We start from the raw sequence: 27266 nt of genomic DNA on the forward strand, positions 1-27266 counted from the left end.
TATTAAAGTTGGGTCAATCTTAATAGGTTTTTGTTTACCAAGGTTCAAGGGTTAGTGGGATTGCACTTCTAAGTGCGATACTTTTCGCATAATTTCCTTTTGAGTTCAATTTCGAGTTCACTTTCTATGATTTTTAATTGCCTAATTATTGACAGCAAAATTGACTCTGGAATGCTGAAGAGCAAATCTTCAGTCTGCTGTTCCCTCCAAAGATTTACCTGCAATGCCCTGCACTTCATTTGCATTTAGAATTATTGGGACCTCTGTATTGACATCAAACATAAATAGATGTTTCCAACTGTAGTCACGCCCACTGCATCCTCACAGAAGCAGTAGTTGGAAACAGGCACTGACGATTTTGTTTTTCTTTTTTTTTGCTTTGAGCTTTTTACTTATTGAGAAGTTCTCTTCAAGCACAATTCTGTGGAATTTACATCAAATGTTTCAGCAGTCTGGGTGGAGGCATTCTTTTATGAATGACATGATTGTGATCTTTCAGATTATGGGTTTTATGTGAAATAGCATACAGTATGAAATCTATTAATAAAACTTAGAGCACAAGAGGGTTGTGAGTGGGAAGACTCTTGATGATATTATTCAGGAAATCTAATGACTAATCCAGTGATGTGTAAGAAATATATCACTCATGGCAGACCTAGATTTTTATAAGAATCTCAGTCCTGATAGAGGTAAGTGCTTTTCCTATATGCACTTGGGATAATTTTGTAAGCTGACCTACTTAAATTTGTGAAGAAATACAACTAAGGCTACTAAATGGTGTATTTGTTAAGATGGTAAATTCAAAATATTTCAAAAGCGCACCTTTTAATTGGTTTGATGTAAAATTTGACTTGGAGCTTATCCATGATGAGAATACTCAGCATTCCGATCTCTTCAAAGATAAGCATTCATGAGTTGTTTTCACAAAAATGTTAAATTACTTTAAATGTTAAATGTATTTTTGTATTAGTTCAGCTGAATATATTTCTGCCCAAAATCCAGTTGCTGATAATTGTAAAGGTTCCATGTTCACATATTTGTGATCCCTCTCTTGTACTGCAAGTCATGTGAATATTGCAAGGTACATTTGTCTTCTGCATAATTGTGGTTAATTTGCACTTTGTGAAATGTAATGATTGGGCTTTTAATTTTGAAGAGGGAGTGGGATGGGTAGCTATTTAAAGAAAAGACATTAATTCGCTTCTAAGAGAAATGGAATGATTTGTGTTTCATTAAAAGAATGCACCTTAGTTAAAATTAACTGTACTTTTGGGATATATTACTAAAGTGTGTTTAATTCAAGTGTAGATCTATCACAAAATAAATAGCAGTGGAACTACCATTCTCTGCCAACGTTTTCATTGGGTTCTATTTAATTACACAGCTTTTCATTTGTATTTCATTTAATTTTCCTAGTGAACAAAACAACGTTGTTTTTCCTTTTTTAATAAGGACATTCTGTTAAATGCTGCTTAATATATTGATAACAGTTATGAATTGATTAAATAAATGATTAAGTAATTTTGCTGTTATCAATTTAGCTCTAACCACTAAACAGCAGTTTTCTGTAGGCAGATTGTCTCCTGAGTTTTAGCTGGCTAGAATTCTACTTGACAGCTGTCAATTTATTAACTTCAAAGAAAACAATAAAAAAGGTTCAATTTTAAATTTTGCATGTCTGACAGTTGAAAAATTTGGTTGTTTGCTACCATCCAAATGCTGTGGAATTGCAGTATAGGAATATCTCTTCAGATCATATTTTTAATAGTGTGTTCTAGGCAGTAAAATATTTCTATCTAAAATGAAGCTGAAGTGTGGCTCTGGTTAGTAAATACGTATATAGGGAAATACAATTTTATTTGTTGCTTTAGTGTGATGTATTTATAAAATAAATTTGATGTGACATCTTAGTGGATAGTGTTGCAGCCCAGTGCATATTGTCAAATCTCATCAGTAGTATATTCTGCATTGATCTTGCAATGCATGCCAATTCATTGAAGTACTCTCCTGCAGTTTAAGAGTACAGCAAAACTGGCTTGTCTTTAGTGTGTCATATGTATTATGAAGTTGATTATAAATATATGCATACCAATGAATTTCAGTGCAACTTTTGATGTAGCTGTCATTATTGTGGCAGTATCTGTCAAAGTAGAGATCAGATGATGAGTGAGAAATCCCTTAACAATCTAATCTCTTCCATTTGAAGCACATGTCAAACACTGAAATGTTTTGGAAACAGAAGCAGAAACAGACTAGCAATTCTTTTCATGTTTGGAATCTGAATTTCCTATCTAAACTGAACATAAATAATTGCTCAGTAGCTTCTAGGAATGATTAATGAAAGGATTACTGGTTGAGCTATAGAGCTAGTTGGGGAAAGTTGTTTATCTTCATCCATTAATGGATTGCAAAATATTTCATGTTTTAAAATGAAGTAGTTGATTATTCCCAATTGGCATTCCCTTTAACAGTAGCACTCTGCACATTTCTTTAGGACAAATAAATTTTATGTTGTCCTCCCTGATGGTTAAGATATCTTAAGTATCCAGAGTACCATTCAAAATTTAAATATTTAATGCAGAACTATTAGTACAGTGCTTCAGCTGAAAGAGTTTAGAACGGAAAAAGGATTTCTCGCTCACTGACTTGTGTCCTAAATGAATGGTTACTCTTTATTGTTCCAAGCACACTTGGGCTTTAAATGCTTAAGTTATTCTTCAGTAACTAGTAGTTTCTACATTTGAAACTGAAGGAAGGTTTTCTCTCAACGCAAAAACCATGAAGTGGAATTTTCTGTACCCCCACCCCCAGCAGGTTTAATGGCAAGCCAGGTAGGAACAATATGCAGGACTTGAAAAATCGGTTTCCTACCTGCATAAGAGGATAGAATCATAAAAGGGTTATGGCACAGAAAGAGGCCATTCAGTCCATCATGCCCGTGGTGACCATAGGGTAAAAAGAAACTAGCTGCTCATTTTAATCCCGCTTTAGCACCTAGTCAGTAGCCTTGTAGGTTACAGGACTTCAGATGCAGATCCAGATACTTGGTAACTGAGTTGAGCATTTTGGCCTCAACCAACAATTTAGATAGTGAGTTCTAGATGTCTACCACCCTCTAGTGAAAAAGGTTTTCCTCATGTCCCCCCTAATCTTTCTACCAGCCACCTTAAATCTATGCCTCTTTGTCATTGACCCCTCAGTTAGAGGAAACCAAACTTTGTCTAGGCCCCCATAATTTCGTACACCTCAATTAGGTCACCCCTTAGCATCCTCTGTTCTAAGGAAAACAACCCTAGCCTATCTTGATAGCTACCATAGATGACAGGCATTTGCGCTCCCGCTCATCATGGTTGGGTCACCATTCCTACTAGATGCCGATGTGAAACCAATTTACACCCCTCTCGTTACAGATGACGGCCCCACTGTTATGGGTAGTTGCTCCCTGTGTGGTCACAGAAGACCACAGTTTAAGGGGTCAAAGCTAGAGAGATTGTGAAAGGCTGGATATCCTGAGAGTCCTCAGTGAAGATGCCAGGGGCTTCCAATTGCTACTCCTCCTTCCTTTGCATACCTAAGGTGCCCTGTCTTAAGGAGAAATGGGCACCTGAAGGGAAATCAGTATGCTCCATCCACCTCTCATGTAGCCACTGCAAACGCTCACTCATGGCTACAGCAATGCAGGCAGGTCTGCACAGATCTCTGACAGAATCTTCTGGTTCAGGTTCTCCATGGAGCCTGCTGCCTTCCCCATGGAGAACTTGATACAAGCACACATCAGCACAACTTTATCAGTCAGCAGGCAGACAACTCCATGGCTTTGCAGGCCATCTTATTAAGAACTTCTGAAGTCTCTCCCTGATCTTCCTCTGCCTCTTTCTGCTTCTCCAGTATTAGTTGGAAGGCTGATGAGGTGTTAGCCTCAATAGATGCCTATTTTCCAGCAGTCCTCCAAGTGCTGATGGGCGTGGCTGAGCCTCTTCCTGGTACAGATACATATCCATGCAATGACCACCTCATCTGAGACTATTCCTAAACCAGATTTAATATCTATCAAGGTGTGTGCCTCTAGGTTGATACAGGGTACAAGTGACTGCTGTAGTGCCTATATAGGTGCACTTCCTTACCCTGTAACGTCCTTGCTCTGGGCTTGAGTATTGGTCAGGGCTTCATTAATTTTGGGCCTTGTCCTCTTCATGCTGGCACCTGCAAATGTGAGAAGAGAGAGAAAGTGCATTACAGGAGCCAGCACTCTCCAGAGTGTTGATTCCTTGCAGATATATGTCATTCACTACTACTACTACTCCTCCTCGTCCTCCCCCATGAGGTATCACCTTATCATATTGACACTGAGGCCCATGTCCCCTGTACCATTTAGAAGTGTTGAGGCAGAGCAAATGTTGTTCATCCACTCCATTGCACACCTTGGCTAATGACTGCCCTAGAGTCTTGCTCCCATGCCAAATTCACCTTCCTGCTAGATCACCTCCTCCCATGCTGTGGTTAGAGGATGTCCTTCTTGGCTACCTTCATCGAGCAGGATGCCCAGGGAGAGGGTGCAGAATTTGGGTGCTGGACCTCCCTGTGCTCCTTTAGGCCATTTCTCCTCAAAAAGTTATGCAAAGGTGCTTGCATGTTACAGCAGGACATGTGCACCATCCAGCCTGCTCTGCCATGCAAAATGTCAGCCCAATTGCATTATTAATTAGGCCAGGGTCTCACGATTTCCAAGCAGCCTCTGTTCCTACACCCACCTCAGCATTTAGTCTTGGAATGGAAAATTCTGGCCATGTTTACAGAAATATAGCTGGGTAAGAGGTTAATTTTTGCCCTTTTCCATAGGCTTGTTACTGTTTATTTTGCTACATTTATAATGGGATAAACAAGCTGTGAGATGATTGAAATTCAGAACATCTTAATTTCAAAGCTGATGCTTAATGCAAACCACTTTTACTGATCAAAATACCTCTGAAAATGATATCTAGAATGCTTTCTGGATTTGTGTTTTGATGCTTTAGAAAGTATAATGATGGCTGATGCAGCTCAAATTCAGTTTACTAAAATATGCAAGTCATGAGTAAAATTTCTCAGCATTCTGCCAAAGTTTTGAGATGCATCTGTAATTTGAATTCCTGGTTACAGATGGAATGCAATCTCAGCCTTGTATCTGACACTGACCTGAGCTTCTGACTACATTTTTTTCCATTACAATCATTTATTTCCCTCTCTGTGACATCGTACATGCCTGTCAACCTTCTGCTGCTACAATACTCATTTATCCTCTTGTTACACAGACTTGATACTGTAACTGGGCAGTCTGTGATGTTTCACCCTCCTTAAACTTGAACTCATACAAAACATTACTGCCTATATCTAACCTGCACCAAATCATGCTCACCCAACGCCCCTGCGATCACTGACCTGTTGGCTGCTGATCCATCAAAACCTCCAATTTAAAATTCTCATGCTCATGTTTAAAATCCTCCGAAGGCTCACTCCTCTGTTTTTGTCTAATCCTAAAACATTTCCAAGAACTCTGCGTTCCTCAAAAGCACTCTTGTGCTTTCCCCATTCCCTTCATCCTAATATTTGGAGCTGTGCCTTCAGCCTTCTTGACTTAAGCTTTGGATTTCCTTACCTAAATGGATTGACTTCCTATTAAAATTGTATACCTTTTTATCCATACATGGGCATCTCTGGCTGGCCAGCATTTATTGCCCATCCGCTAATGTTTGTGTATCCCTCGCGCACAGCAATACATCAGTGTGTTCATGTTTACAAACATGCAAGACTTTTAACATGTGCTGTAGTATTAGGCTGTTGTATATTACAAGATAAGATTTGATGATTAGATCACTCAGGTTAGGTTTGTGTCGTGGATTAGTGGGTCATACTATGCAGCATCTGACTTGGTAAAGTCAATCAGTTCTTGCTGATCAGAAGAAGCAGTCGACAGCTAAATGCGGATTTCTTTTTTGCAATATCTAGAATCCTTGTCTGTGAGAATGTCTGTCCTTCTGGCATCGGGGATGATCAGTGTGTGCTGTAGTGTTGCTGCACCACAGAAATTCAGATTGGAGCAAATAGGTTGGTATCATTGACCCATTTGTGTATGGTGAAGGGCTTGAAAAGTTTTCAGTCATGAATTAGTTTTCGCTATCTATTTAGAAAAGGAATCATGTAAGTTTTGGAATGCTGAGAATAAAATTTGTTCAGTTATTTCAAATTTTGCAAAGATGTGAATATTCACTGCAGCTGTAGAGCTTTGATAAAAGCAATAACGTTTTGTATGAGCTCAAGTTTAAGGAGTTCATGGCTTTAAAACATCTGGAAGAAGCTCTCAGGAAAAGTAAAGGATGCGTACCACTTTACAGTGTATATGCGTAACTTGTTTTAGAATATTTGTATGCTGACAAATAAAATTTTACCAATAATAAAGCTACTCTGTATTTGGATTTTTTGTATTTCTGTAATTAAAGTAGACCATGAAGGTACAAATGGAAACTTTTGTTTAGAGCTCCGTTTTTAAAAGATTTTATGCCTGTGCTATTTAATATGTGCTGCATCTAGCTTTTAGAATTTTTATTAAGATGTATCACAATGGATGAGACAAATGGAACTGAGAGAAAAAGAGCAAAATTTATCTGAATATTTTAGCCCCAAGTTCACCTGGGCCATTTATGCCAGTGTTGTACCCGTCAGCTGGATTTTGCCAGTTGTTTTTGAGTGTAAGTTGTGGGATCAACTCACCTGCATGTCCTTTTGGTGGCTCATTATTGCAAGTCCCTTGTAAGATTGGAGTTTTGCATGGGGAAGATTGGAAATGATCTGTGGAGCCTTTTTTTTGAAAAAAAAAGTGGCTGTAGTTTAGGATTGCAATAGAAAAGCAGTGAATGGTTTGCTGGACTGAATTCATTGTCAAATATTTTAGAGGGAAGGTGATATTTGTTCTTTTTAAAACATGTTTTTGCATGGAAATTCTTGCAGAGCCACTCAAACAACAGAACAGAGAATCACATCAGAGCAATAAAGAGAAGTGCTCAACATTTCAGAGCGTAACATACAAAATCAAGAGAATGAGCTGAGAAAAGAGTCAAGAGTAAGCACTAGCAGCATCAGATGATGAAGTTTTTAAAATGCTGCTTAATCATTTTTCTGACAGGGTGCAAGTTTTATCAGAAACCGAGTATATGTATCTTTAGATACATCTAGTTGTTTAGCAGAACATCAAAAATTCCTTTGTGCTCTTGAACAGCTGGTAGTTCTTCCAATGTCATGGCCAATGACCACCTCGCGACCAACATCGTAACTGGATGCTCTTCTCATTGGCTTTTGTTGTGAAAATCCTTGGTTCGAATGTCTGTCTACTTCACAGCATGGCACTCTGAACTAATTCATTAGTGGTGAAACGTTTGGGATGTTCTAAAATGCAAAAAGGTGCAATATGAATGAATTCTTTCCTCCATTTCCTGGTTCTTTGCAGCTGGTACTGAGGCAGAGGGAGCATAAAATTGAATGGGCAGCATTCCCCATGGAAATCCACCCATCCAAACCCAGATTGTACACTTAGGCAAACAGGGCTTCGGGTAGGAAATCTGCCCTTTTGCTTATTATGGCCTTAAGTGGGCACCCAAGGGCCTTTTCCCACCGAGCCTTAATTTTTAAGTTGGCAGAAATGGTTGCAAGAGCATGGGAAACGGAGAAAAACCCTTTCATCCATCTCAGACAGGAAGGGGAGCTGGGTGCCTTAATCTGAAGATCCCTTCAGATTTGCGCCCCCCCCCCCCCCCCCCCCCCCCCACCCTCTTCCCCATCCCCGTCAAGACCTACCCACTGGGACCTGAGGGACTTGCCTTTTCAACAGTCCAGGGACTTTGTTCCTGACAAAACGCTGCACGACCACTTCTCACCACTGCAGTGCTGTGCTTGGCTGGAGAGCTGTTGGCCACAGGTGGGTCTAGTGGCAGAGTCATCCCCGCAACTGTCAGTCGATGCTCAAATAAGTATTAAATGGCAGTGGGCTTCTGAGAGTTGTTGGTAACATATTACGTGCCGACTTGATGGATGGCAAGCTTTAGTCACTTTCCTTCATTAAAATTCTATCCATAATCTGGCAGACACCAGTTTTAAACTTGATGCTTTCTTTTGGTGAATTAGAATGAGTTGCAGGTTTTAAGCCAAACCATGGCGTGGCTCATGACCAGTCAGGCTGTGAGATGAGATTTTGGGATTGCGAACTCAAAGACAGCAATGAGTCATTTTTTAAATATTCATTCACGGCATGTGGCCATTGCCAGCTAGTCCAGCGTTTAAGAAGCTGCTGGTGAGCTGCCATCTTGAAGTACTGTAGTCTATGTGGTGTAGATACACACACTGTTGTGAGGGAGAGAGCTAGGACTTGAATTGTACAAATTTAATATTAAATTGAAATTCCTTGTATGCATGTCTCTTTCTTCAATATGTGATTGGAGAAATATGATCAATGAGTAATATTTTTGCTCCTGACTTTTTATGCTCTTATTAAAGGTATGTTAAGTTTTCCACTTGATTGCAAAGTTAATGTAATTTCACTGAGGATTTAAGTCAGTCATAAATATTTATGTTGTCATCCCTTTGATAAAAGTTATATGATGTATGCAAACTTTAACAGTATTGCTTACTGCTCTTCCATTCTTCTCTTTTCCTATTTGTAAAAGAGAACACTCTTGGAAACTGGTGCATTATTGGAATAATTTACATTGATTTTAGTACTGAAGGGATCTGTTAATGTAGTTTTTGAGGTACCTTAGCATGTTAATCAACAGACTTTACATCAAACCTGCTTTTTCTATCCTTACTAATTGACTGTTACTGGCTTGTTTTCACAGTGGAAAGGTGCATGAGTGTAATGCAGTCAGGAACTCAAATGGTCAAGCTAAAAGGTGGGAGCAAAGGCTTGGTTCGTCTTTTCTACCTGGATGAACACAGGACGTGCATTAGGTGGCGCCCATCCAGGAAAAATGAAAAGGCAAAAAGTAAGAATTTTTACTCCTACTTTCCAATTAGTTTGTAGTAAAATATATCAGTAAATATATATCTAACTAAACGCCTAGGGGTTGAATTTTGTGGCCTCCCAACAGACATGTTTTCAATTGGGTGAACACCTAAATTATGACTGGTGGCTAGCCCACTGTCTTCCTGTCCACCCCTGACCATTTCCCTTTAATACAATGAGTGGGTGAAGTGCCCACCAGGCCATCTACCCTGAGGCCTAATGAGAACCTTAATTATCCAATTAAGTGGCAATTAAGGCTTTCATTCCATTTCGACTGCCATACAGTGCTAGGCAGTGGAAGGTGGATGAGGTGGAAAGCCTGCTTTTCCACCATCTGAAGTGAAAAAATGGAAAGAAAGTAAGGATTACCTCCTTCTGAGGGGTGGGGGGGGGCACCTTGTGTGCATTGAGTCACACCCCCAAGGTAGAAACTAACCTTTGTGCCCTCTCCATATCTCACACAGCCTTCCAAACCTGACAATCCACCTGCCTCCACTGGCACGGTGGCATAGTGGTGCAGCCTCTCAGGGCCAAGGACCTGAGTTCAATTCCGGTCATGGGTCACTGTCTGTCTGTGCAGTTTGCACGTTCTCCCAGTGTCTGTGTTGGTTTGCTCCAGGTGCTCCTGTTTCCTCCCACACTCTAAAGATGTGTGGGTTAGGTGGATTGGTCATGCTAAATTGACCGTTGGTATCCCAAAATGTTTAGTAGGGGTGAGCAGGTTAAATACGTGGGGTGATGGCGATAGGGTCTGGGTAAGATAAAAAGATGGGTCAATGCAGACTTGATGGGCTTAATGACTTCATTCTATACTGTACAGATTCTATGATTCTTTTGACAATGCCTGGCCTCCCTCCGCCCAAAAAGCCTGGACATGCCTCTTTCTGGCATCCAAGCTGACTTTTTCATGGGATTGTTTGCAGCCCCAGCAGCATCCACTCATCTCTCCTTGCAGTCTCAGCAGCACTTTGCATTGCTAGGACTGAAAGATTGGCCAACAGCTCTCAAAAGTGGGATTTCCTTCCATTGAGTCGCAAAAGTCCCCCCAATCTTGAGGCCATTCACAGCATTATATTGCTACAAGATAGCCTTTTTAAAAGTTGGTTGCAAACTTCAGGTGGTGGAAAGCACAGAGATGCACTGTAAAATTCACTTTGTGCACTTTGAATATTAAAAAGTCTCACAACACCATGTTAAAGTCCATCAGATTTATTCGGTAGCATGTGCTTTCGGAGCACTGCCCCTTCATCAGGTGAGCGGTGAGTTGGGTTCACAGTAAGAAGTCTCAAAACACCAGGTTAACTTTGAAGTGGAACTGATCCACTTCAGATCAGCCATGATCTTTTTGAATGGCGGGGCAGGCTCGAAGGGCTAGATGGCCTACTCCTGCTCCTATTTCGTATGTTCTTATGGGCAGGTTATTTGAAAAGCTTGTATCAGAATTAATTCACTAATCTGAAAAAATGCCAGTGACTGAATAAGTTGCATTGTAAGATCTGTAATCTACATGATTTCTTTCCATTTCTAAAGAATGGATTCATTACTTGCTTGAACTTCACCATTAAAGGAAAAGGAATGCAAAACAAGAAAAAGTGATACATTCTAGAAGAGCATAACTTCTGTACTGCCTGGAAAAAAAACCAAATTTAGTTGGTCTTAAAGATTAAATTACTACTTTTTAAATACTGATGCTTTTCCTCCTTACAATGGTAGACTAATAGCTTGATGTCCAATACTTGTTCATGCCCATACCATGTTCAAATGAAACAGCAAGTTTAAACTAAATGGATAAAAATTGTAAAATAAAAGAGCAGATGATTTGTGAAAACCACTGTTGTGCATTTAAATGATTTGCAACTTTTTCTTCTTTCCCTCAGTTACCATTGATTCCATTTGTAAAGTTTTAGAAGGGACCCTTCATCGGCATACTGAGGGGAGCTTTGATTCTAGCTGCTGCTTTAGTATTTACCATGGCAGTCATATGGAGGCATTAGATTTGGTAACATCCAACTGTGAGGATGCACGCACTTGGATAACTGGATTAAAATACCTAATGGCTGGAATTAAAGATGAAGATTCACTTGCTAAAAGACAGAGAATTCATGATCAATATCCTTTGGAATTAAGACTACAAACCAGTTTTCATTTCATCTCATTAAGGGAACGATTCAAATCCTTGTAGTTCACAAGTCACCAGTTTATTTTCTCAACTTTGCATGGTAAGATTGGAACTCATAACTTCGCGGCTCGAAGCTAGGTACCATAATGATTTCATTACCATATCTATGCCATATTGGCGGTCCATGTAAACATGTACTTAAAATGTGTCTCAACAATTTTCACCAGAATTTGTTGAATTGCTAATATAGTTGTTTAATGCATTTTCTTCTATTACAATAAGCAAACATTCAAAACTCCATGGTCATCAGTTTTACTCTTACTGTAGGCATGTGGACAATGATGCATATAAAGGTTGGAATAATTTTCAGCAAACCTGAATGCACTGCCCACTATGTTCTACAATTTTACTTTTCCTTAATTTCCCTTTTAAATGGATGAAACAGACCTTTGAAGAAGCTGACAGAAATGGAGATGGCTTACTGTGCATTGAGGAAATCTATCAACTGATGCATAAATTAAATGTGAATCTACCTCGCAGGAAAATCAGGCAGATGTTTCAGGTTTGTTGTCTCCTCTGAGCTGGTCATTGCTGATTTGAGCTAGCCAATATGATTTGCTTTGTTAATTTCTCTATTTAATTCTCTTAAAATGTAAGTATTTTGCTGAAGTGATGCAGGATGTTAGAAAATTACTCATTAATTTATATTCAAACTCTTTTATCATTCATGTGGAATTGATAATATATGGGCTGTTTACCTGGTTAAAGAGATGATAAATTTTTCTCATAGGCTTCAAAAATGTGCACTGATATATCCACAACAGCCTGTAATCTGTGAATGATAAATGGCATCTAAGGTATCATAATACTGGAAACCAGGGGCAGAATTTTCACCCCAATATAGAGGTGACAGTGGATGCAGGCAGGCATGTAACTTTGACTCACTAGCTGGCATGCTAATTTGTTGGCACGAACATGCCTTCTAGCCATTTTGCTGGAGCCTGAATTGAGGAGGAAGGAAAAGGGCAATTAAGTCCAGAGGCTGACTGGAATTTTCCAGCCGGTCTGTTGGCCTTTGTGAAACAGTAAGAAGTCTCACAACACCAGGTTAAAGTCCAACAGATTTATTTGGTAGTAAAAGCCACTAGCTTTTGGAGCGCTGCCCCTTCGTCAGGTGAGTGGGAGTTCAAGATGTAAGGAACAGACCAGCTGCCCGGAGGCAGCCACCTCGCAGCAGAACAGGGAATGAGCCCTCCAGGCAACTTTTGAGGTCCTCGCTGCTTAAATGGCCACAGTTGTGGAGGGCTGCCCCAATAACAATGGTGATGCGGCAGCTGTGAAGTTAATAAATTTGAGATGGCCCTAAGATGGAGGCAGCCTCCCTCTTACCTGCAGTGGCAGGCTGCAGCTCTGAGTGCTGGAGACAACTCGCCTGACATGCTTATTTGGAGAGTAAGTGCTCCCTCTGGCCACAAATTGGCTACTTCAGAGAAAATCATTGCTGGACCGCTGTTCCAGACAGCACAGAATTGAGACCTCCATTTGGTCCTGATCTGAAAACAAAATCCTGTCCCAGGAGTCATTAGTACAACTTATGAACAAAATCTTACCAGAGATAACAGGCATTTGGTTGGCAATTCATGGTGGATACACAATACGAACACAGACACTAGCTACCCATCATCTAGTAGGACCTATGTAGTTGGTGTAGTCTATAATGGGGAATATAAAATTCCCACTCCTGGTATATATTAAGCAACTATTTTTCACAATTCTAGTTTTATAAAATTTTTATTAATTTATGGGTCATGGGTGTTGTTGGCTGGCCAGCATTTATTGCCTATCCCTAGTTGCCCTTGAGGAATGATGGTGAGCTGCCTTCTTGAATCACAGTAAGAAATCTCACAACACCAGGTTAAAAGTCCAACAGGTTTACTTGGTAGCAAAAGCCACTAGCTTTTGGAGCGCTTGCTGCTCCTTCATCAGGTGAATGGGAGTTCTGTTCACAAACAGGTCATATAAAGACACAAACTCCATTGGAATGCGAGTCTTTACAGCTAATCAAGTCTCAAAGGTACAGACAATGTGAGGGGAGAAAGTGTTAGGCACAGGTTTTTCACTGTTGCACATTGGAACTGTCGATCAATGAGTCGAGCGCCATATCCTGTTCTTATGAGGGCAACTTTTAGCGTCTGGAGGTGGCTGCTGCGATCCTCCTCTCTGAGCAGATCCTGTGTGTACGGAGGGCTTGTCCATAGGGGATAGCTTCTTTAACGTGTTTAGGATGGAAGTTGGAGAAGTGGAGCATCGTGAGATTATCCGTGGGCTTGCGGTATAGTGAAGTGCTGAGGTGACTGTCCTTGATGGAGATACGTGTGTTCAAGAAGGCAGCCGATTCCAGAGAGTAGTCCACGGTGAGTCTGATGGAGGGATGAAACTTGCTGATGTCACCATATAGTTATTTCAGTGCAATTCCTTTGGACTCATGGTGAACAATCATGCCACAGTGAAAAACCGCACTGTCCTCCTCAGAAGACAAAAGGGGACATGGCAGACAGAGTACCCTTCATTGTCCTGTACTTCCCCGGAGCAGAAAAGCTACGACATCTTTTCTGGAGCCTTCAACATGTCATTGATGAAGACACACATCTTGCCAAGGCCATCCCTACACCCCCACTTCTTGCCTTCAAACAACCGCACAACCTCGAACAGACCATTGTCCGCAGTAAACTACCCAGCCTTCAGGAGAACAGTGACCACAAACCACACAAACAACCCTGCCACAGCAATCTCCTCAAGACGTGCTAGATCATTGACACAGATGCCACCATCTCACATGAGAACACCATCCACGGTACATACTCTTGCAACTCGGCCAATGTTGTCTACCTGATATGCTGCAGGAAAGGATGTCCTGAGGAATGGTACACTGGGGAGACCGCGCAGATGCTACGACAACAGATGAATGAATACCACTTGACAATCATCGGGCAAGACTGTTCTCTTCCTGTTGGGGAACACTTCAGCGGTCACAGGCATTTGGCCCCTGATCTTTGGGTAAGCGTTCTCCAAGGTGGCCTTCATGACACATGATGGCGCAGAGTCGCTGAGCAGAGACTGATAGCCAAGTTCCGCAGACAGGATGGCCTCAACCGGGATCTTGGGTTCATGTTACACTATCTGTAACCCCCCACAACTTGCCTAGGCTTGCAAAATCTCACTAACTATCCTGTCTGGAGACAATACACATCTCTTTAACCTGTGCTTAACGCTTTCTCCACTCATTGTCTGTACCTTTTGAGACTTGATTACCTGTAAAGACTCTCATTCCAACCATATTTTGTAAATGGAGTTTGTGACTTTATATGCCCTGTTTGTGAACAGAACTCCCACTTACCTGACGAAGGAGCAGCAAGTGCTCCGAAAGCTAGTGGCTTTTGCTACTAAATAAACCTGTTAGATTTTAACCTGGTGTTGTGAGGCTTCTTACTGTGTTTACCCCAGTCCAACATTGGCATTTCCACTTTTTGAATCACTGCAGTCCATGTTCTGTGGGTTGACCCACAATGCCATTAGATAAGGAATTCCAGGATTTTCACTCAGCGACTGCGAAGGGACGGCGATATATTTCCAAGTCAGGATGGTGAGTGGCTTTGAAGGGAACTTGCTGGTGGTGGTGTTCCCATTTATCTGCTGCCTTTATCCTTTTAGATAGAAATGGTCAGGGGTTGGAAAGTGCTGTCTGAGGATCTTTGGTAAATTGCTGCATCTTGTAAATAGTATGCACTGCTGCCACTGAGCTGTAGTTATCTACCTTCGGCATTTAAGCTATAAAATTAATTTTTAGACTGGATTATTCTGTCAACAGTAATGAGGTCACAGAGAACCAAAGATATAGGTATTAATACAGCTTTTGATTTCAAATTTGATATATATTTGCCCTACTGGATGTTGCTATCCTAATGTGATTATGTACCAGATATCTCAAACATGTGCCAATAAAATCTGGCTGGAATTGCTGCTGTCTTTCAAAATGACCCCTCAATTCAAGTAATTAATGTATCAATGCAGAATCAGAACGGGTCTCTGTTAAGTTCATTGAATACTGTTGAAAGCAACCTTGTCTAGATTAATGGATAGATTAAGATTGGAAGAATGTTGCAAGTATATCAATTCATTTTCTGTCTATTTCTGTCTTCTGTGTTTGCAGCTTTTCCATGTGGGTGCATATCTGCATCAACATAATGGAAATCAAATGCACATTAGATGCTCTCTTTCCCTGTCCTCCAGCTGGTTGACTTCTTTAATTCCCATCTGAATGCTATTTCTACTTCTCTCATTGGTCTCCTATATTATTCCAACCAAACTCTTCAATCTCACCTATATGTTGTAACCCTCTAGTCTGGACATTGACTTTAGTCAATGGGATTTAGGGAATTTGCACAGTAACTTCATTGTATTATTAATGTAAGCCTACTTGTGGCATTAACAAAAAGAAACTAAATAATAATAAATATAATTCACTTTTTAATTTAGTTGGGAATCTGGTTGCATTAGAGAGAGGAGTTAGGTTCGTGTTTCAAATATTTACCTATTCTCTGAACACAAGTCAGGAATGTTGGGATGAGTATCATTGTCTAACCTGTTTCTTTTTGTCCTTGGGGAGTAGTGGATCTACTGCATTTTTGCAATAGTTCATGTTTATAACTTCTTAATTTCTGCAGCTTTTTGCTTTCTGGAAAAGGTCTCTGGTCTCATCCATGGTTGGACCTGTTAGGAGTAAGAACAGAAAATTTGGCATTCCAGCCAAAACTCCATTCGCTGTCATCAGCACTGGAAAATCCCAGCCCCAAACGAGAATGGAATTTTTTTGACCAATACGTATAGCCTAGAAAGTACAGAATTAAAATCTCCATTTTATAATCTGATTCACTTACCTGGATTGCCAGCTAAACTTGTTCCAAATGTAGAAAAACAAGGCACACAAGAAGGGGGAAGAGGAATAGAGAATTTAACTGATGACCTTATTGAGCTGCTGAATATAGTTAAGTTCTGCCCCTTTGTTTTAAGTCATCCATTGGAGCAGCCTTTTCCTCTTGAATGACATAACTAAGGCCATGGCTCCTTGTCTAGCTCTACTAAGGGTCATGGATTATGCAGCATCAGAGCATAAACTTGATTTGCTAGAAATCATCTTGTCTTGGGCTGTGGAAAAGACATTTATACAGACATACACACATCCAAAGCATCCACTTCTATGTTTGTTAATCTCAAGATTGTGATAGAGGCAATCCTAGAAACTGTTTTCAAGCTGAGTGCAAAGCACATACTCCATAAAATAAAATGTATGAACGAGAGATACTTTTTAAATAATGAAGCATTTTTATAATATGCAATGAGTTAGTGTGATTCCCCAAACCACTTCTTTCCAATCTAGATTGAACTAGATGTTATTACAATGCTCCCATTGTTCATTATATAATATTGAAAACTAAATTTTATCTAAAGCCCCCCCTCACCAATGTTGATAATCATCTAAAAATGAAAATGTGCCTGTAATCCAATCGCGATTCAAATAGTTGAAGGCCAAGAGGCAGATTTTAATCAGTCATCAGACAGTTTAAGCAGGCATCTTCATTTTAGTAGAATCCCATCAGCTTATACTACCCTCAATATATAGAGATGAAGCTTCAGTATATAATAAAAGTTAAGATCAAACCTTGGGAGGAATACTTACTGAATGCATATATGTATTTGTGCATAGATCTCAATTTAATATGAGTCATGAGTAAAGACTCTTTTCATTTTTATCCTTTTTTTCATTATGAAATGTTATGACAATTTTAAGTATACTATCTAAAAATATTCATGAAAGAGAAAGTATTAAGGGAACCAGCGATGAGTTGAGCTTTCCTAATATCTAATATTGGCAAAATTATTTTTGGTATCTTGTAACATACAATAGAATGTTCTGAATTAACTCTGTAATGCTTTTTTAAATGTATGATTGAAAGCTATATTTAAGGTGAAAATTTGTTTTCATCTGCTGATTCTGATTTAATAGTTCCATGACCAGCAAATACCTAAATAAGTTTAAAGGCTTTGAATAATCTTTTGTAAATAATCAGCAAAGGACATGCATTAGATAGAGTGGTATCAGATTGTTGTAGGTAAAGATACCTCTGAGACTAATTGTGAGTCAAAGTACAGCAGTTTATTCAAAAGCTTTTGGGAGATACACCTGTCACCTAACAGCGGTTCCCCAGGCATCTCTCCGAACACAAGTTAAGAGCACATATTTATACCCCCTCAGTCACGTACGCATCTTCTCATTCTCAGCAGGTTCCCAGGCTGTGGGTTGTCCTCCATCATGGGAACATGGCTGCCTCGTCATTTCTTCATGGTTATCTCAAGGCCACAATTGATGATTAGCCCTTAGCTAACATACAGGCTGACAAGACAAGTTAAACTTAACATGCCAGTATAACAATCTGTGCTCATATGTTGTATAACATATGTATATATAAAATATGTTAGTATATGACACATAAGCAGTATATAATGAATATATATATATAAATAAAATATATTTAGGACATGCAGTCTTCTCTATATTAGGCGAAAGTCCACGAAATTAAAGACACAACATAACTACAAGCTGGGTCAACTACATTTCTAAGTGGGCTTATCATAAACTTGTGTATAATAGCAAGAGCAGCTGCCGAGTCCCTGTTTGAGCACACGAAAACAAAGTTACATTTATCTGAAATATATGAAAACTAGCTGCATGTAGGCTACTGGATATTTTTCTCATTCTCCACCAAGTATTACAAAGTTCATTAACTCATTCCCTACTACAAGATCAAAGCAGTAAGAAATGAAACATTGGCATGTTAAATTCTCTCTGTGTACCTGAATGTGGCGATCAGGGGATTTTCACAGTAACTTAATTACAGTGTTAATGTAGCCTACTTGTGACAATAATAAATAAACTTAAATTGTCAAGTAAAATCTTCAAACCATTTTAAAAAATCTTTTAAGCTAAAATCTGCCCCACTATGGCACTTGTAACAATATGATGATTCTGTCTTCAGGAATTAATGCAGCGGCCATTTATCTAATTTTGATGAATGATCCTTGCCAATAAATTATTGGTACTGGTCATTCTAATATAGCCTATTTTTTAAAAAACATATGTTCACAGAGTGGCCACTATCTATATATACATAAGTCTAATTCACGATGTGGCAGTACTTTCATAACCTGTACTGGCTATTTGTATTTTTTTTGCATGTATGTTTTTTTCCATCTTTTCCAAGGTACGCTTATGATGTGTGGCCAGCTAAAAATCATTAGGCTCCTTTATTTCATGGCAAGTGGACATACAAAGGAACAGATAGGGTCAATTGATTTGGTTCAATTAATGCTGTCCTTATGTAATATGACTAAACAATAAACACACTTCTCCCAAGTCACATGCAGAAAATGCATTCCAAACTTTTGAGCTTCATCAAAGCTTTCATTGACCTATTTCTGTTTGAAGTCTCACTGACTTCATAGATTTTGTAGGTTAGGGCCGGAAGATTTGGCATGTTTCTCTGCCAGCCAGCACAATAGGAAACACCATATTCCTATATCCACTACAGCACTTAGTTTCGAAATGGGAGAATTCCAAATGTTTTTGAAAAAAGACAAAGAACTTGCAATAGAAGAAGGCAGTTAATATTTTTATCAAACATTGATAAAATGATATTGCTACACCATCGAAAAGATAGCCTCTATCTTTTTTTGTAAGTTACTTTACACATTTGGCTCAAACGTGCAATATCTGCAAATAATGTCAGTTGTCCTTGAAACTAATTAATGCATGAAATTAATGTGGCTTTTTAATCATATTGTGTCCTCACTAGAAGGGACAGAGACTTCCCAAAACAATGTGTGACATTTATTTATTGTATGGATGAGATGAAAAAAAAGCTTATATTTAGAAATGGGGAAATCAAAGTTTGAGCTTGATGCATTAGCATTTTCAGCATCTATTGTCTTTTTATGTTAAATGCATTTAAACACTCTTTCTTGAATCTTTTCAGTGAAGAAATAGAAGTTTGCAAAAAAACCAGAATATGACAGATATTACTCAAGAGCATGCAAAAACCAGTGCAAAGTATTATGCATAAGAGGCATTATTTACCACCGCTGCTGCGGCAGCCGACGGGAAAACATACTAAATCTTCTGACCCTAACCTTATCTATTATGCACCTGGATGTTTCATGCCATATTCTGTGGCGAGGCTGGTCTGGATGGCACATAGTCTGCAATTGTATCTGGGTGCCATATTGAAAAGGTGCCCAAAAATCACTGACCCACTATTAAGAAAGAAGGTGTACCTCTTGAGAACACAGATGATCTCCCGGAACATTGAGGCTGTAAAATGGACCCCCTCCAGGGTACTGAATCTGGAAGGCTTACATACAGATGCCTCCTAGGCCCTCTGCTGTGGTGTTCCAGGGTTGTTGGCAGCCTCCATCCTGAATTCTGAAGGCTGCCTCAGGCATTGTTGAGATGAGTTCCGACATCTGCATGCCATGTTGTTTGGAATGTGTTCCACGTTGGCCTGTTTTCCTGCTGGCACTGTGGAGAATCTGGGGGTTGGGCTTTCATCTACATCCAGTTAATGGGATGCATATGAGGTTCATGCCAGCCTCTGGCGGGGTTTCTGACCCACCTTGCTGAGAACTAACCGAGGACTGATTCCAATGTAACTTCATGTGGGCGTGAAACAGATATCTAGGCATCATGTGTCCTCCCATGTCCGTGATCAAAACCGGCAAGGACTTGGAAGAAATCAGCCCATTGTTTTGGATACAGTTCAAATAATAAATGAATCAGTTGCTCATTCTTTCCTAAATTTAATGAAGCATGACAAGCAAGGGGAGTGCAAAGAATGCTATTATAATTAATATGACAGAATCACACAGCTGATTGCCAATGAAGTAGAAAAAGAGCTAACACAATATCAGACAAGACAACTTTATCATGATGGTACTATGATTGACTTACATATACATATGATTATAAATTCTCTTTTTCACAAATGCCTTTAAGTCATGGGTTCAGTTAACTCAATGGACATGACTGAGTTTTACCATTTGAACAATGAATTCCCAAATATGATTAAGCAATAAGCTAATTGAACAGTTAAGATCACTAGAATAATAGTTGCTTTATAAAACTATTTGCATTGGACAAAATACTCCTAACTTTTTTTTAAGAAATTGAACATTTCACTCTCCGTTTTATATAATGGTGCATTTCTGCTTGTACCCTTTTACTTTTTATATTTTGTCACCAACAATTGTTAATGTGTCCACAGAATTTTTTAATGTAAAAATGGATATTTGCTTTATATATGAATTAATTTCTAGTGCTGTATTTCACTTCCAACTGTTATTGTAGAAATTCTTCCATGTGGATAACATGTGAATACTTCAAATTTTGTAACTGGTTTTGAGTGTTTTTAGATAGTAAGAATGGATGCAGGTTGGTGTTCTACCTTAAATAGTCCCTGGTCTCAGCTTAATAGAGGAGGGTGTGCGCTGTTCCACTTTGGGAGTTGGAAGCTAAAGGGAAAGCTGGTGAGATGTAATAATTTATGACTTGTCCTCACTGCAATGACAGCAGCTTTGAAACTGACTGCAGTTAACAGGAGAATTGTAGGAGGTTGTTGAGGCGAAAAGACCAATTTCGAGATCAGGTGCAATGCTTTTTCTTGTCAGCTTGGATCTTGAATGTCTGTCTTGTGGGGACCATGAATTCGATTTGATTTGAATTGTCTTTTTGAGAAAACGTGGAAATGGATTAAAGACTTTTCCTGTCCACTCTATGCATTGACTTTGTAACTTTAAGAAAGGAAAACCAGCAAGGAGTTAAGATTGTTTTGGTAAAAAGAAAATATACTCCAAAAAATCTTCATAAAAGTTAAGTCAAAAAATGTACTGCCAAATAACTTGAATTTTTTGTTTTAACAAGACTTTTATGTTTTCTTCCCCAATAGGAAGCTGATACAGATGAAAATCAGGGCACGTTAAATCTCGAAGAGTTCTCTGTGTTTTATAAGATGATGTCTTTGAGAAGGGATCTCTTCCTACTGGTGAGGTTTTACAGTGACAGGAAGGACTATCTAACCGTGGAAGAGCTTGCTCAGTTTCTTAAATTGGAACAAAAAGTAAGTCATTTAAACACCATATTTTAAACTCTACAAACTTTAAGTTGCCATTGAGAACATGTGCTTACCTATATATTTTCAATGTTTTGATTTGCAGCTTTCTTTAATGGATTAAAAAACTTTGTCAAATCAGTCCAAGGTTCAGACTGCAGTAATAATAAGATAGTTTTGTTGATTACCCAACATCTGTGCACAATTCATGGTTCCATAAATAACTTGTGGCTAATTTCTCTTCACCCACCCACTCCCATCCAACACTCAATTTTCTTTTTCACTTTCCTAAAGTCATTATTAATAACTCATGCTGGGATATATTTCTTATTGTTTGAGGCTGCCTCTGGTACTTTGTAGAAGCAGCCATTCCTCAAATGTGAATTTAAACAGTGGGTGTTGAGGAGCAATTTAAAGAGGACTTCATAGATTTGCTCAGTTGTCACTTACACAATCATACTTTGCAACGATGCCCATTAGGTAGTCATCAGAAATAGAGATCTGGCAAATTTGCTATGTTGCTGTGTGTAAGTTGTACAGTTTGCTATATAGTACTTTCCAATTGGATCCCATGTACGAAACCCTGTCTTGTGCCCCATCCTCCTGAAAGCCTGACTGCAAGGCTAATAGTGTAATGGAGAATAATTATTGTGTTAGTTGAAGCAGTGAAACAAAATAATTAATTTGCATTTTTGCCCTTGCTGTACTTGAGGAGAGGAAAAGCTGGACGACTGATCTATTATCCAGTGAAAGCCATTTTGTTAAAAGAATGTCAGGTCAAGAGATTGAACTTGTTAGTGGCCCATTGGTGCAGGCAGCACTGCACTCATTGAACATCTACAGAGACATAGCAGGCAGATCATAACATCAAGCAACATTGATTTAGGTACCAACACTATCACTTTGCAGCTCAATGCTCCTGTAACTTCACATAACTGAACAAGAAAAACTCCTCTGTCATGAATGCTATTTAAAGGGTTCATTATGTACTTATTGCTTAGTTGTTAGTTGATTTCATCTTGATGTTACTACAATTCTAGAACTGATTGTTTGGAGTTGCAAAAGACTACAGGAAGTGATATGATCATTACTAAAGAATGTTTTGCTGGCTTCAAGATTTCAGTGCAAACCAGTTGCATCAGAACAAGATCATAGAATTGTTACAGTGCAGAAGGAGGCCATTTGTCCGGTCATGTTTGCACAGGCTCTCCAAATAACCAACATGACTTAGTATCGTTCTCCTGCCAATTCCCCATATCCCTGCACATTGTTTCTATTCAAATAATTATCTAATGCTCCCTAGAATGCCGTGATTGAACGTCCCCCTCCCACACTTCCAGGCAGTGCATTTTAGACCTGAACCATTCCCCTTTTCACCAAGGTCTCCAGAGTATTGTCCAGAAAATTCTGAGTATGCACATTCCGCGGCTATGCCATTCCTCATTTTTTTGCTGGCTATATCGTCTTCGACCACAATTCTTGGCACCTACTCCAGTCACAGTGCGCGTCCACTTCAACACGTGCAAGCTGCTTTAAACAGTACAAAATAACTTTAATTGGCACTTGCCACTCATGATATTGACCTCTTGCTAATGTGCCCAGTCAATGAACAGCATGATTAGCACTGATTGGGCACTGGCATCATTCAGATGAGAAGGTAACAGAAAGAAAGGGTGGAATCTTCCAGCCATGTTCACCCCAAAGCCGGAAGATCCTGCCTGAAGTCAATGGATGTTTGTATGGTCCGCATCCCACCTGCTACGATTCTCATAGGGGGCGGGATGAGAAAATTCCACCCGGTGTGTCTTGTGCATGGGACCTCTGCACCTGCTTTCAGAAACTATCCAATTTAACCCAAGTTCAAGTGTCTATTTAAAATGTTATAAATTTCAATTGAACTAAATTGTTTGGAGTTACATAAAAATTAATTTATTTATAATCAGCAAACTCTAGATTTGAAATTTTGACCATTGCATTGTGTTTTTCTCAGGACAATGGTGAAATTTCTTTTTAAAAAACCTCTAGGTTCATTTTTATTCTTCACACAGATGACAAATGTGACATTAGAATATTGTATGGATATTATAAGAAAGTTTGAAGTCTCCGAGGAAAACAAGCAACAAAATGTTTTGGGAGTTGAAGGTAATTAGAACAATGAACTTTTCAAAGAATTTGTACTACACTTGATGGTAGTACGCACTGCAGCACTAATGAAATGGAATTTAGCCGAATGTTTTCTTTTGTACTTTTAACCTCATGATCTGATTGGATAACCTGGTACCTTTTCTTACTTAACATTAAGTTTACACTAAAAATGCTTTAAATGTTATGAAAAATATTTGCATATTAATTTTCATCTCATGATCTTATCATTCCTATCAATGCAGTAAAAATGTTATCATACATTAAAATGTTGATTTCTGCAAGAAATTCCTTGCAGTCGTTTTAGTGACGTCAGTGTATATAATTTGCTTAATTAACAGAGTTGTATGGGAATATGCAAATTTTTACTACCTCTACCACTAATGTAAATGAGTGAGAGCTGCATTTGTTTAGTTCTATTTTAAACTCCATACGGCTCTTGAAGTCTGCCCAATGTAGATATTTGGGAATTGGTTGTGGAAGGGACTTGTTGGTATGAGGGGAAATTGGGAGTATGTTGAGAAAGGGTGGGGGCATGATTGGAAGTGCCATGAGGTATGATGGGGCATGGGAGGGGGTAAGATGTATGCGTTGGCATGAAGATAGCTTGTGGATCTCAGCAGCCGTTGGGAATGGGTGTGAGGGCAATAGGGATGAAGTCCCAGAGAACTGAAGCAGGTTTTCTAACCAGCCCACTTGCTTGCTGTTGTGAATGCTTAGGATCTGCTTCCAGGGTTGGTGGGCCTGATTCTATCCCACCCTCCACCTCCCCAGAATCAAAATTGGATATAAGGGCATCTGTTAAAGGAGGTTTGAAATTTCCCAACTTGAACTGCCTATTTTGCTGGTGAAAATCCAGCACTTGGTTTTTGAAGTTTGAATTTAAAAATGGCACCTGCTGGCTGCTAAGCCATGTGGTTGAAATATTCTTTGCAATTGCTGACTTCTGTAACCTTTTTAAAAATATCATAAATTAAACAAGTGTAATGATCTCAAGGCAATCAGTTTTAACATTCTGAATTAAATAAACACATTTAAGCACGAGAGTTTAGTTTGAAACATTTCTCGAATGTACTATTTTGAGTTGTAATATAACCTCGGGGGTCATGTCACAGCATATTAGTGTCTCTGGGGATATATGAAGTTCATGTATGAGTTAGTGATTTATGTAGGCTGAGCTAAAGCTGCAGAGTGTAAAACAAATTCGGAAGGACTTTTTGATGTGAAGGCACATAAGCTGTTCAGTCAGCTAAAGGAGCATTCAGATTCTCTTGGAGTAAGAATTTCAAGGGAGAAGAAATAGTAAAAAAAAATGATTGGGACACAGTTGAGTAATTTCAATTTACCTGTTCCACACAGAGAGTTATCAACATGAATTCTCTTTACATTGCAATAATGACTGCACTTTAAATGTATTTAATTGATTGTAAGCAATTGTGAGGCATCCTGAGGTTGTGAAAGATGCCATTTAAAGGCAAGTTCTTTCTTAGTATTATGTTCACAATGACAAATATTATAAATGAGCAAATACATTTTACTGGAGAATCCTAAGTAGACTCTTAACATTTTGGATGTACATTGGAATAGAAGAATGACAGCTACTGAAAGAAGTATTGAAATAGGTTTATAATTTATCAAAAGCACAGACAAAAAAAAAGGTATAGGCCGGAATTTTCCGGCCATTCACGCCCAGCTGCTGCTGCAAGGAAGGACAAAGAATTTGACGTTCGGCCAAATCTGCAGTGGGATCAGAGAATCGTGCCAGCGTAAACGACCAGAAAATTCCAGCCATGAAATGGAATGCTGGCTTTTATTTCAAAGAAGGTGGAATATAAAAGTAAGGGGTGTTGCTGAACTGTGGAAGGTACTAGTGAGGTCATATTTACAATATTGTGTACGGATTTGGTCCCCTTATTTAAGGAAAGATACAATATCATTGGAGACAGTACAAAGGAGGCTTACTAAAATTATCTCAGGTATGCAGGAGCTGCCATATGTGAAAAGATTGGACAGGTTGGGTCTGTGCTCCTTGGACAGTTCGGGTCCGTGTCTGTGCTCCTCGGACAGGTCGGGTCTGTGCTCCTCGGAGCTCAGAAGAATGAGAGATGATATGATTCAAACATATAAGATTCTTAGGGGGAACAGATAGGGTGCTTTCACTCGTGGGAGAGTTTGGGGCCAGAGGGCATAGATGCAGACTAAGGGGGTGCTAATTGAAGAGGGATTTGAGGTAGAATTTCTTATTTGGAATTCTTTATCCCAGGTGGCTGAGTCTTTCAACATCTTCAAGGCTGAGATCAATATGTTTTTTATCAGTTGGGGAATTAATGGTTACAGAGAGGAAGCAGGAAAGTGGACTTGCTGAGTGTTAAATCAGCCATGATCTTATTAAATGGCAGTGCAGGCTTGAAGAGCTGAATGGCCTACTCCTGTTCCTATTTCTGATGATCATATGAAGTAAAATCAATCAGCTGGAAAGCTATTAAAGGGAGTAGAGCCTGAGATTGAATAGCTGTAGAATGGAGTTAGCATGGACACAATTGGTTAAACAGCTGCTTCCTATTTTTATTTTGTTGTGTTTTATGAAGTACTATTGGCACAATTCTGAAACCAGAGGAAATTTGGGCTGTGTCTGCTTTGAGTTGTTATTCTGAAAAACTTGGACAGATATTCACCCTTTAAAAATCCATGCATGATATGCTTATTCTCTGTTGAATTTGATGTTTACTTTCTTAAAATAATTTACACAGAGGTGATAACATCTGGAAAAAAAAAGTCAGCTCAGACTGTAAGCTTTCAGTTGCAAATGAAGAACATTGAGGCCAAAACCAGGAACTAAGCTGTAATGCTATTGTGAAAATGATTTTTTTTTAGTCCATTTAAGGTCATCACTCTGGTATTTGGAATATGCAGGCCTGTTCCTGAGATTTTGCTAGAGTATCAGTCAACCTTGTACGTTGGTTTGTGAGTCCTTCCCAAAAAATGGAGCATTTATTTTTTTCCTATTCATGGAGCAGACTTAAAGAGTCTGTATGGTTTACTCCTGCTCCTATTTCTTGTATATACCAGTCTACCATATAGATTTAATAATAGCACAACTTCAAAAGACTAACTAATTTAATAGTATGCATAGTGGTTTCCAGTGTTCTATGGAAAATTGGGGCCAGTAAAACTTCATTCATTCCACATGGATAATTAGAGACCAGGCCTGGAGACCTACAGAACTAGCACAATGCTGTAAGTATTTAGTTATGGACGAAGAATGGTATGGTATTCAGTGGTAAACTTATTCTGAAAGTGTTTTCAACCATTTGAGGTTTCCAATTGCATATTGAGACAAATAAACTTTGGGCATCATTATAATAAACAATACTCCTTGCTGTTTTTTTTTACATTTAGGCTCATTAAGTTTAATGGATTTTATTCCATGGGGAAAGGTTCCATGTTGTGTGTGAATTGAAGAATTGTAAACAAAACCTGCTTTTCTCTGGTTTATTAATTCTCCTTTTGCATCTAGGTTTTACTAACTTCATGCGCAGTCCTGCATGTGACATATTTAACCCTTTGCACTGTGAAGTAAATCAGGATATGGATCAGCCCCTGTGCAATTACTTTATTGCTTCATCGCACAACACTTACTTGACAGGGGATCAACTCCTTTCTCAATCCAAGGTGGATATGTATTCCTGGGTACTACAGGCTGGTTGCCGCTGTGTGGAAGGTACTAATGATGTGTTAGCTTCAAATTATATATGCA

General features: G+C 39.1%; 1 protein-coding gene across 1 annotated transcript in view; it reads left to right on the top strand.

Moving 5' to 3' along the window:
- Window positions 1–601: 601 nt before the first annotated feature.
- The window catches only part of plch1 (phospholipase C, eta 1), a 75477-nt gene continuing 48812 nt past the window's right edge, over window positions 602–27266 (top strand). The window contains exons 1-7 of the mRNA XM_080185602.1: window positions 602–689; window positions 8865–9011; window positions 10909–11139; window positions 11582–11712; window positions 21206–21376; window positions 23416–23509; window positions 27027–27230. Of these exons, the coding sequence (XP_080041728.1) occupies window positions 647–689; window positions 8865–9011; window positions 10909–11139; window positions 11582–11712; window positions 21206–21376; window positions 23416–23509; window positions 27027–27230 (1021 nt within the window). The 5' untranslated portion in view covers window positions 602–646. The remainder of the gene's footprint in view (window positions 690–8864; window positions 9012–10908; window positions 11140–11581; window positions 11713–21205; window positions 21377–23415; window positions 23510–27026; window positions 27231–27266) is intronic.

This window comes from Carcharhinus amblyrhynchos, chromosome 3 (assembly GCF_965287045.1).
Source record: "Carcharhinus amblyrhynchos chromosome 3, sCarAmb.v2.hapA, whole genome shotgun sequence".
NCBI lineage: Eukaryota > Metazoa > Chordata > Chondrichthyes > Carcharhiniformes > Carcharhinidae > Carcharhinus > Carcharhinus amblyrhynchos.